Source organism: Microtus oregoni, unplaced genomic scaffold (genome assembly GCF_018167655.1).
Source record: "Microtus oregoni isolate MIOR12 unplaced genomic scaffold, Mior012 000023F_ref0000262, whole genome shotgun sequence".
Classification (NCBI taxonomy): domain Eukaryota; kingdom Metazoa; phylum Chordata; class Mammalia; order Rodentia; family Cricetidae; genus Microtus; species Microtus oregoni.
The window spans coordinates 3,356,105-3,368,466 of record NW_024543082.1 but is presented as its reverse complement, the minus strand read 5'-3'; the positions used below and the strand labels follow the sequence as shown (position 1 = coordinate 3,368,466).

Sequence of the window (12,362 nt, the reverse complement as noted above, 5' to 3'; positions counted from 1 at the left end):
CCTGGCTGTTTTGGTGGTTTCTGTTTGTTTGTTTGCTTTGGTTTTTTTTTTTTTTTTGCTTGTTTTTTAAGAAAATAAAAAGCTGGGCGGTGGTAGCATGCACCTTTAATCTCAGCACTTGGGAGGTAGAGGCAGGCGGATCTCTTGAGTCAAGTTCCAGTTCAACAAGGGCTACACAGAGAAACCTTGTTTGGAAAAAGCACCTGGCCTCTCCCCACACAGACATACACATCTCTGCAAACACACACACACACACACACACAAACGCACGCACGCATGCACACACGCACCCTTCTGCAAAGTAATGGAACTATGGGACTTTAAGAGCCTAGAAGTGGGAGTGTTTTCAGGCGAGCTAGTTGAGCTGCCACATAAGGAAAGCTGACAAAGACCAGGAACAGGAGTCTTATTGACCAGGAGGTCCACAGGGGTCCCAGCTGTCAAGTGCTGCCACAGGGTGCCGCAAGTGGTCCCTGCCTCTCAGACACAGGGAGGCTGTGGCCCGCTGAGCTCCACAGCTCCTGGAGGACATTGCTAATCACACTGTGGCCTGAAAGGAGTCTGTGGTCAGAGCCCTCACAACCACATGAATTCACAGCTAGCACTTCTGATTACCTGAGCCCCAGGAGTCCAGGCTAAGGACCCAGAGCCCAGCAGGGCAAATTCTCTTTTCTGACAGTCCTGAGTCTTCCGGTCTACCACCTCCAAAGACCTGAACTATTAATAAGAGATGGCTGACATGATGGAGACCTGGTGTGACAACAGTCGGCCAGCTGGGTGGTGGCTCGTGCCTGTAATCTCATCACTATGGAGGGGGAGCCTAGGCTGTCACACATGGGACATAATGAGTTCCAGGCCAGCCTGGGCCAGAGTGAGAGTCTGTCTCAAAAAAAAACAAGAACAAACAAAAACCGTATTGGAAAGCCATAAAAACACCAGTGACTCTGCTTTCGTAGTTATTTCTATTAATACTCCAGATTCACACTCGATAATGAAGTGGTTTTACGACATTCAACTGCCCTAAAATTAGGCTGCCCTTGGGACAAATCCAGACTCCAGATACTCTGCATGAAGTGAGTGCTGATATCTAAGCTCTGGACCGGGGAGGTGAGAGCTACAGCGGTCACCACCGGTGCTGCTCCTTGGAGCTTGAGGGGTGTCTAGCAGCAGACACAACCCCAAACCCTAGGCTGTGTGTCTGCCATGCACATCCCAGTGACAGAGTCACTTGGCATCTCCGCTCTCCACCTATTAATATTTCACAGCTGGGATTTGGCCACATGACTCACTGGCACCACAGAGCCTTTGAAAAGGAAGGAAGCAATGACTACAAGGCCAAGCAGCCGGAGTTCACCAGTGTCGCAATGTTGTGTCTAGGTCGCAGAGATAGGAGCTATTGGCCAGCCAGCAGCCACATCTCTCCTTGTCTGCAGTCACTACTCCCAGCTCAGTTTCCACGCTCTGAAACTCCGTAACTTCAAGTCTCATTCGGGGTTTATTACTAAATACGATCTAAAAACACGCTCTGCTTTCAAAACTCATTGACTCAGCCCCCTCTCTCACCAACCATATCCAGGCAGTCCACGTCCGGCCTATCGTCTGTCCAAGATGTGTGAAATGTTTTTCCTAATCCAACCCTTCCTGCCTGGTCCCTCGACAGCCAACAGCTCAAGGTGCCAGTCCTCTGGCCTCACTTTCTGTTGGACCCTCCAGGCCACCTTTGCACTAGGCAGCCCTTCTCACGGCGGCCCACCCTGACCATCCAAAGTCGCACAGCTACTAGTGAAGACGACAGACAACAGTTATAATGCCCTGATGCAAAACATCCCGCGGGATAACGGAAATGAGTAAAAGCAGGTACCAAATCAGCCTGACCCTTTGGGCTTAAGGGTGGCAAGTCACTGGGGTGCTGCTCCCCACACCTGAGCTGTGCCCCACACGTTTGTCATACGTGTGGTTTCCAACCACGGGGTTTCCAACATGGAATTCAGCAACTAAACAGTCATGTCTAAAGATGATGGTACCACAAAATTCAACTACGTCCTAGCAAGGTGCTACCTCAATCTATCATCCTCAGACTGCCTTTCTGGACATCAGATGTCTGCCAAAGACCCACACCACTACAGAGATGACTTGCATGTTTTAATTGATTGGTTTGTTGGGGGTTCATAGCCCTGGATAGCACTCAGTAGGGAGAGGCAGGTGGACTGGACTACAGAGTGAGTTCCAGGACAGCCAGGGCTATATAGAGAAACCCTGTCTCAGAAATAAATAAATATAAATAATGATAAAATAAAAAAATAAAAAGCAAGATGCAGAAGTATATTTAATGCTGCTTTTGAATAAAAAGAGAAGACAGATAAGTCTAACATGTTATAGAAACACTGATGTAGCCAGGCGGTGGTGGCGCACGCCTTTAATCCCAGCACTTGGGAGGCAGAGGCAGGTGGATCTCTGTGAGTTCGAGACCAGCCTGGTCTACAAGAGCTAGTTCCAGGACAGGCTCCAAAACCACTGAGAAACCCTGTCTCGAAAAACCAAAAAAAAAAAAAAAAGAAAGAAAGAAACACTGATGTATGAGGATCTAACAGGGACTGTGCAGGACAGGGCCATCAGGGGACTATCCTGGGCTAAAGGGTAATGAGAAAAGACAGGAGTAAAGACATATGCAAAAACAGGAACAATAGAACAATACAGAGAAGACTGGCATGGCCTCCGCACACAGATGACTCGTAGATTCGTGAAGAGTTCCATGTTAGAACAGAAAGAAAAATCACTTGAGTATATTACATATTCAAAAATGGGGGAGGCCACTGGGGTTGGCTCAACAGGTAAAAGGTGTGCCACACAAACCTAGTGGCCTGAATTCAATCCCCAGATGAAAGTAAAAAAGCTAGCTGTGGTGGCACACATCTGTAATGCCAGCACTCCTGGGAGGCAGAAGCAGAATTGCGCAGAGGCTCGAGGGTCCAGTTAGCCTCCAGTACCTCAGGCGCACATCGCAGCAGAAACAAGAGAGGTGCTGCCCTAACAAGGTAGAGAGAACTGAGTCCTGAAAGTCGCCCTCTCCCCTCCATACACACATCATGGCACACAAAGACACACACACACGTGCATGCGTGCACACAGACACACACACACACACTTTAACAAACTGGAGACAAGAGGCCATAGAGGTGACTTAGTGGTGACAGATTTGTTATGCGAACATGAAGACGTGTGTTCCAATCCCTGGAACTCACATAAAAGTTGAGCACAGCCCCACGTACTTGAAACCCCAGCACTGGGAAGCAGAGACAGGCAGCTAGCCAGCTCAGTCAAACGGTGGACTTCAGGTTCAGGGAGAGAGCCAGTCTCACTGAGAAGGAACAGGGATAGAAGGCAGTGGAGGGAGATATCCAGTGTCCCCCTCTGGCCTCTCTACATGCATGCTCACTGGCATGCATATATACACACACATATGCACGCACCTGTGCAATACACCACACACACATTTTTAAATAAAATATGCTTTAACAATTGTATTACTTTTCACTATGTGTATGGGTCTGTGTGCGGGTGTGTGAACGTGCATGCTGATGCCCTCAGATGCTGGATCCCCTGGAGCTGGAGTTACAGGTCGTTGTGCGCCACCTCATGTGGGTGCTAGGAATCAAGCCAGGGTCCTCTGCAAGAGCATCATGTGCTCCTAACCCGGGAACCAGCTCAACTAAGGCAAGCAAAGGCTGGGGATGTAGCTAGTTGGTTTAGTGCTAAATTCCTGCTTAAAGCCCTGGGTTTAGGACCCAGCGCTGCAAAAATGGAGTATTTAGCTCAGTGCCCAGGAGGTGAAGGCAGAAGGATGAGTTCAAGGACCTGAGAGCTTGAGGCCAGCCTGGGATGAATGGGTCCTTGTCTCGAAAAGAGAAGGAAAAAAGGAGGCAACCAGTTACCCCTATAATCTTCCTCCCCAAACATAAAACTCCACCTAATCAAGTAAAAAAAAAAAAAATCAGTGTCTATAAACAGGGGAAATGTCTGTCACACACAATGTCAGCACACACAGTTCAGGGGTCGAAGCAACGGGCCTTTATCATGGATTCCAGCTCAATGAATCTTGACACCTTGCAATGTGGTCTCCCTCCCCCAGTAAGCACCTCCTAACAGCAGCTGCCCACACAGACCCTGACTTCAAAGTGAAACCTCTGAGGGAGTGGGGTGGGGGACAGACATGGAGAAGGGGCAGGTCAGGACAGTAGATGAGGGAAAGTGCTGAGGACAGAAGTCAAGGAAGAAAAGAAGCCATGAATGGCTGAACAGGAGACCCCATGGCCCGTGGGGGTGAGGGAAGCAGCTGAACAGCAGCTACCTGGAAGACAGTCCAGGCAGGGGGCAGCATGACCAGTGGGGCAGAGTGAAGCCTGAGGAGCCGGTGGTTAGAGAAGGCAGGAGGCCGTGGGGTATCCAGTGGAACCGGAAGCCTGAAAGAATCTAAGCAGACCAATGAGATCTAAGAGTTTAACATTACTCTGAGTGAGGGGCAAGACGATCTAAGGGGTAGGTCCTTGGCTTTACCAGAGACAGAAAAAACTCTGGCAAGGCTGCCAAAGGGATCCAGTGAGGTGGGCCCTGCGCTGCAGCTCTCGGCCTCCTGGGTGAGCTGACTGGCCGCCCTGAAGCAGGCTCTTCACCCTGCGACCCCAAACCCGCACCCTAGCAAAGCAAAAAGAATCCTCACCAGCAAATGGGTGTCTACCGCTCTTTAAAGCAGTGCTTCTCACCTTTCTAAAGCTGTGACCCTTTAATACAGTTCCCCCATGTTGTGGCGACCCTCAACCATAAAATTATTTTCATTGCTACTTCACAAGTGTAATTTTTGCTACTGCTATGAATCATAATGTAAATATCTGCTTTTCCGACAGTCTTAGGCCACCCTGTGAAAGGGTCGTGAGACCCAAGGGGTCACGACCCCATAGGTCGAGAACTGGGGCTTTAACGTAACTAATTCCCCCTACTGAAGAAAAGGAAAACAAACCCCTTAGGCTCCAAAGCTCTCCCCCAGCCAACTGAAAACACCTGTGAGGAGACCCCCAGCCTCTGAAAGCCGCCCTCTCATTTAAGTGCTGTGTGTAATCACCCCCACATTGCTGATCTTGTTAAAAAACTTCCCAGAGTATTTCCATGACCAGGCTGAAGAAGAAAAAAAAAGTTGTTACTAGGGCGGGCAGCCACAAAGGGCGATTTGCCAAACTACTTGGATATTTTAATTCTTCGTTGCCTCAGTAGCTAAATAGTGTGGAGAACAAGCAGGGGAGGAATACTAATTAGACCTAATTAGACCCTGCCCTCTTCTGCCTCAGTCCCCTGTATGAAAAGCCCCCCCCCCCCCCCCCCCCCCCCCCCCCCCCCGCGACTGAGGACGGTGGAGTTAAAACGTAAATCCCAGAGGGGAAACAGTTGTCTATGAACCGAGGCCACCCTTTGCATTTTGGTGTCCTGGGCCTGGTTACCTAAAGGGAGCTGCCAACCCAGCCAAATTCCAGCAGCTCCACCCCCACCCCAGCATCTGCCCACCGCCATGGTGGGCCAGGGACAGGGTGAGGAGGACCGTGCTGCCAACTTGCATTCTCAAAATTCAACAAGGGGCTCTTGGTATTCGGAGCATTCTGATTTGCAGAGCATCCACGAAAAGGACATTTGATTGCTTATAAAATAATAAACCACGGCAGCAAGCCTGACTCCAGCCATGCAGCAGGAGTGAGACCAAACTCCCCGCTCTGCCTTAGAGCGGGAGAGGGCATGGGAGGCCTCGCCCGAGCAACCCTTCCTTGGTTTGTGCTACCTTCTGAGTCAGGTTCCAGCCCGGAGACTCTTGGCCCCAGGAATAAATAAGGAGATCCTCCCGTTGGGGGTGAGGATGGGACAACACTGCAGGCTTATTTCCAGTCGGCCCCTTAAATGTAAGGTCTGTGGCCTGCTGGATCCACTCACTGTATCTAGGAACACCCACATGGGCACCAAACCTCGCAACACCAAGTCCTGTCGTGCCCCTCCCACCCAGGTAACTACGAACTTCCTTTCAAATTATGTTCCCCTCAGCAAGAGAAAACAACAGGAGAAAGTTCCTGCCACCTTTCAAGACAAAAGGGGGTGGGTGGGGCAGGGAGGACACAAGGAAGAGGTAACAAAGAAAGAAGGTGGGCCAGCATGAGCCATGCCTTCTGATCTGGCAAAGCACCTGGGCACTCCAAGGAGGAGTAACCCACCCCGGAGGTTGGTGGTCTACCACCATTTTACTGACTTGGTGGGGGGGGAGGGGGTGGCAGCACAAACCGGCAAAAGACAAGGCTGTGGTCACAGGGCAATAGACAAAACTTAACTCTGAAGGCACTGGAGCAAACCGCCCAGGCTCCGAGATAAGGTACAAGGACCAAACAGCCCTGGGCCTAGGCTCACCGCTCCCACCCTGAAGCCAAAGGGAAGCCACGTGGCTCTCCAGGGCCCACCTCTGGGACGAAAATCCTGTTCAGAAGCAAGGCAACTTCCAAGGAGATGAAATTACATACAAATGAAAGGCAACTGCCTCTAATAATTTGAAGGGCACCTCGAGGGGTGGGGCACTCCTTTAGTCCCAACACTTGGGAGGTACAGGCAAATGGATCTCTGTAAATTTGATGCTCTATGTAGTTACAGGCCAGGTGAGGATACATTTAAAAAGCAAAAACCTAGCAGGGAGCTATTGGCAACAGTTAACTGCTGGGAAGGGAGTTTTCTCTAAGATAGTAGTAGCCCCAGGTAAGCAGAGCCAGGCTCAAGTTGAAGACCACCGGGCTAGGAGTATTTAGGTAGCACAAACTGGTTTCATTGTGTTTTATTAAATGGATATAAAGTTGGGCGCATAAGGAAGAGGGGTGAATTTGGGAAGAGTTGGGGTAGAGACAGATAAAGACAGGCAGCTGGGTACTCCACTAATAAAGATTAAAGTCTTGGCCATGGGAAATGTTTGAGTTTTCATTAGAACCAAATAGTGTCTAACTGGAAGAAAACTAGAGCCATTCCCAAACTTAAATTTCACGAAACTAATATAAGGCTGCTGTTCCGACAAAAAAAAAAATTAAAAACACCATCACAAAATAAAAAAAGAAAGAAAAAAAATTCCACCAAACAATAAAACGAGCATAAACTTCAAACTACAAGACTGTCCTAAAGTGAGGTCAGTAGACAAGGATATATTCCAGAAGGTGGTGATTCAAGCTATATCTCCTTGCGTTTCCCTGGGGACTCGTGAACACCAAAGATGGCACCACTAGTTGCCAGATAGAGGAAAGGGTGGGACTCGCCGATCTACTTCTTTTCCCATAAAAGCAGCCTTGCTACAGTATTAAGTTAGGACTGAGGCCTGAACGACTTTTTTGTTTCCTCTACCACCCTCCCAGCTCTCAGATGGAAACCTCAACCTCCTTCATGTAAATGAGACGCGGTAGGAGAACAGATTTCTCCCCTCAAGCAGCCAGGCAACGAACGGCTGGGCTCAGAAAGACAAACAAGTATTGAAAGTGCATAGCGCACCCGTAATCAATACACAATGACTTCCGACGGAAAGGAGAAAGTTCGGAAGCTCCTGCTTGGAGCGGGTTGGAGGAGGTAGAGCAAGCTCACGTCCCTGGCAGCCCCAGCGCCGACTAGCATCCTTTCTCTAGGGACTTAACTGTTACTTTCAAGTCAGAAAACTTAACGCAGGTATCTGAGGCTTCTCCAGAGCCGCCAGGACAAGGGAACATCTGGCTAAGGCAAAGCCAGTAGCCCCTCCGCCGTCAAAGCACTGTGAATCGTGGTACTGGAACAGAATCAGATGGCGGAGTCCCAGGTGGGGCCATGACTTCGGACTTGCCGAGAGAGGTGACAACTTTCAACTTAGACCAGGCGTAGAGAAAGTTGCACTATCTAAAGACCTCCGGAGTGGCTGGGCTGCCACACTTTGGCCCCCACATCACTCCCCGTGGGCCACAAGGGCTGCTTTGTGCAGGCGAGCGCATAACTGGGGCCCCAGCACCGGGCGGGGAGGCCTTCCCTCCCGCGTCACCAGCGCCCTCGGGCTCGGCCACCAGACGCCTGCTGTTTACACAGGAAGGGAAGGCTCCTCCTCAGCCCGGGAGGGAACCTGGCAGTGCACGCAAATCTGCAGCCCGCGCCCCACCGTCTCTCCGGGGTGCGCCCGGGTGCCCCACACCCTCGGCTCTCTGCAAGCGGCCACGGGGCGAGCAAAGTTCCCGAGAGCGCAGCGGGCGGCGCGGCTTACCTGCGACGTGCGGCACAAGCGCGCAGAGCCCGAGCAGACAGGCGTAGAGGGTCGCGGGCACCCGCGGCATGGTGCGCGCCGCTCGGCGGGGGCGCGCGGCGGGGGACGGAGCGGGGCTGAGGCCGGGGACCGCAGCCGCATGCCGGGCACTGAACTCGGGCTCACGGCGCCCGCGGCCGGGCTGGCCCGCGCCCCGCCGCCACCATCCTCCCTGCTGGCCGGCCGGGACGTCCGGAATTGTCGCCGCTCAGGACGCACTCTCGCCGAGTCCCCGCGCGCCCGCTCTCTGCGACCCTTCCCTTGTCCCTCGGCCGCCGGCCCCCACTCTCCGCTGCTTTCTCCTCCCCTCTCTCCCGCGGGCCGCCACTCGGTCAGTTTACGGCTAGGCGGGACGGGGCGGGGCGAGCTCCGGGCTGGACCAGCTCCGCCCTGCTCCGGGACCCGCCAGCACGCCTAGGTCCCGGGGTACCCAGGTGGCTGTCACGTCCGATGCACTTGGGAGTCGGGGGTAGGGAGGGGTGTCCTGAGTTCGAAACTTCTAGTTTGGGGCTCCCTCCCAGGTCTTAGCAGCTACGGGAGGGGGCGGGGCACGCTCCTTTAGACCGGCAGAGATTACTTGGGCCAAAACAATCACAGTATGACTTCAGGAGGGACGGCAGGTACCGCTTGGATCTGCCAGGCCATTTCGTCATTCCAGAAGCACATGCCAGCCCGGGCCTCGCCAGAGATGGGACAGAGGCGTCCTCCTAGTTCAACCAAGACGCCACGCTCCGGACGGGCAAGGGAGGACAAGTAGAACAGAGGCGCAGGTGAAGCCGAGGACACACTGCTGAACAGGCAGCGTGCTAAGTGCCGTCTGTCTGTCTGTGTACTCACTCACTCCTTTAGTACTCATAACATCTCTCCTGTTATTTAGATGAGGAAACTGAGGCACTGAGGGTTAACGTGACTGCTGGGCTGTTTTGCACACAAATTCAGAATATTTAAGTAAGGCAGCCTAACCTTTGCAGGTCAAGAACCAACTGTAGGTGTGGGTACAAAACCTACCTGAGGCATTTAGATTGTGAGCTTTGTTTGGCTTACCTCCCAAACTCTTGCCTGGATGGTACTGGCAGAAGTCCGTTCGTAGTGTAGTGTGGGTAAGCAAAAATCCATAGCAAACCTCAAAATTCATCCTTAGACTTGTTCTGTAATATCTTCTTTTGTTTTGACTTAAAATTCGTACTTGAGGCCAACCATTGTCCGATAAAAACATGCTTCACTGCGCAATGGTGGAGCACACGTATAATCTCAGCACTCATCTCCGTTGAGTTCGAGGCCAGCCTGGTGGCCAGAGTGAGTTCCAGGACAGTCTCCAAAACTACACAGAGAAACTGTGGGGGGAGGGGGGGGGGGCGATGACGACCAGAGGACAAAACAACAACAAATCACGCTGTGGAGACAGCCCAGGTTTTACCTGCCCCTCGGGGCATTGGCCTTGAGGCTACACTTCTTCCTGCTGAGAGGTGGTGTTTCTAATGGGAACTTTGAACTGGAAGACAGCCAGTGCCAGAGTTGATTTGTCTGGCAGGACTATGTAGGATGGTTCAGCTAGATGGAGGAATATTGCGCTAAGTACAAGAGTAGTTTTCCTATGCATTCTGTAAGTTCAGGCCCCATAGTACCCATCTCCTCTGCACTCAGGGTGAGTGCTTCATTGCTGCTGAAATAGCTCGCTTTGTCCCACACCTGGCACAGACCACCATTTACCTAAATTGCACCTGGGAAGTGCTATGATCCAACTTGCCCTAATTCTCACCAGTCCCCTCCTGTCTTAGCTGGTGGTTCTCCGGGTCCCCAGCCTGCCCAGACCTGCCATAAGCCATGACTCCTGAGTAATCCAAGCTGCATTAAAGCTGGCTTGGAAATGCCTTTTCTAATTGAGAACTTCTGTGGTTCATGACCCCCTCACACACAAGAATCCAAAAGTGTTCACAGATAAGTTGTCAGATATACATATGATGATCTATTATTTGATCTTAAAAATAAATGGAGCTGGATGTGATGGCACAGACCTTTCATTCCAACACTTTGGAGGCAAAGGCAAGCAGATCTGTAAATCTGAGGCTGGCCTGATCTACATAGTGAGTTCAAGGACAGCCAGAGCTATTTAGAAGGCCCTTTCTCAAAAACAAATAAGCAAATAAAGAAATTGAATCCTGACACAATTGTTGCAACATTGAAAATGTGCTATGACATAAATCAGACCCAAAGGGACAATTATATAATTCTGTGGTGGGGTCTGTCTAGCCCAGGCTGGCCTTGAACTCTGCAACGGAACAGGATGACTTTGAATTCTTGATTCTCCTGCTTCCACTCTTGAGTGTTAAGATTGCAGGAGTGTGCCACCATGCCCAGACATTCTACTGTTTAAAGGCTCCAGAACAGAGAACGAGGAAAACAGATGTTACCAGAGGCTGGTTGGGCGAGAGAATAAGAAGTTATTCATGAATACAGAATTTCAGGTAGGGATAACGGGAAAGTTCTAGAAATGAATAGTAATATTGTTACAGTCCTCTTAAACTGGATAAAAAGATAAATTTTACAGTATGTATCTTTACCATGAAAAGAATAGGAGACTGGAGATATGGCTCAGTGATTAAAAGCAGTGGCTGCTCTTCTAGATGACCTGGGTTCAGTTCCCAGTACCCACACGGCAGCTCACAACTGTGTGATGTTTGACACCCTCTTTTGAATTCTGCAGACACTTGGCTGCACACCACACACGGACATACATGCAGACAAAATACTCATATACATAAAAATAAAATAAATATTTTTAAAGGTTCTTTTTTTTTTGTAGAGGATGCCTATGAAACATGGGTATACTTTTTTGTTTGTTTTGGACTTTTTGTTTATTCCAGACAGTTTTTTCTTGCTTAAATGTTTGCCCTGGAACTTGCTCTGTAGACCAGGCTGGCCTTGAACTCAAAGTTCTGCCTGCCTCCTGACTGCTGGAATTAAAGGCATTTCCCTCCACTGTCCCTCAGGAGTATATACATATTTAATGCTGAGATCATTTTTTATTTGAAAAATGCCAGTTTAGAGCAGGTGCAATGGCTTATGCCTATAATCTCAGGCCTTGGGAAAAGAAACGGAAGGTCATCCTTGGATACATCACAAGTTCAAGGCTTGCCTGGCTTTCTAAAGGAAAAAGAATACCCAATATTCTAACATGAATAATAATATTGTTACAATCCTCTTAAACTGGATAAAATGATAAATTTTACATTATGTATCTTTTACCATGAAAAGAATAGGAGACTTTTCCTATTTTCAGTTTTCCTCTCCTTATACACCATGATTCTTGGTAGATAAAACTAATTTAGCTTTCAGGGCCTCTGAGAATGAGCCAGAAAGTGGCATCCAGATAACAAAAGAAGCTGTTAGCCCGCCAGTCTTAAATGTTAATGGAAACAGCCTATAATAAAATATTTTTGTTGTTGTTTTTTGTTTTGTTTTCCTAGACAAGGTTCCTCTGCATAGGCCTGGCTGTACTGGAACTCACTCTGTAGACCAGGCTGGCCTTAAACTCAGAAATCTGCCTGCCTCTGCCTTCTGAGTGCCGGGATTAAAGGCAAATGTCACTGCTTACCACCACCTGACTCAAAATATTTTCAAAAAGACATTTATTTTAATTTTTATTCATGTGTATGATTATATGTGTCTATGTGAGGGCCCATACTTGTGTGTACAAAGTTTATCTTTTTTTGTTTTTTTAATTGTCATCAGGCCTTCAAGCTAGAGGAAGTCTAGGAAGTCTGTTGGAGTCTTTAATCTTCCCTTTTCCAGTCCAACAAAACTTTCATAATTTGTTTTCATTTCTCTAAATGTTTCCTCACAGTGCCTAAAGGGTGCAGACCATTTTATGGTTACTTCAATAAAAAAGTAAAATGTTCAACACAATGCCCATCAAAATCCCAGCAAAATTCTTCAGAGATCTCGAAAAAACGGTACTCAACTTCATATGGAAAAGCAAAATACCCAGTATAGCCAAAACAATCCTGTACAATAAAAGAACTTCTGGAGGCATCACAATTCCTGA

At 49.4% G+C, this 12,362-nt stretch overlaps 1 protein-coding gene and 1 non-coding gene across 2 annotated transcripts in view; one reads left to right on the top strand and one right to left on the bottom strand.

The window, feature by feature from the left end:
* Itgb5 (integrin subunit beta 5) overlaps positions 1-8,675 on the bottom strand; it is a 109,764-nt gene extending 101,089 nt beyond the window's left edge. The window contains exon 1 of the mRNA XM_041673280.1: positions 8,279-8,675. Within this exon, the coding sequence (XP_041529214.1) occupies positions 8,279-8,348 (70 nt within the window). The 5' untranslated portion in view covers positions 8,349-8,675. The remainder of the gene's footprint in view (positions 1-8,278) is intronic.
* Positions 2,657-2,760, top strand: LOC121462089. The gene has a single exon (XR_005976261.1). It is a non-coding gene; the product is annotated as a U6 spliceosomal RNA (small nuclear RNA).
* Positions 8,676-12,362: the final 3,687 nt, after the last annotated feature.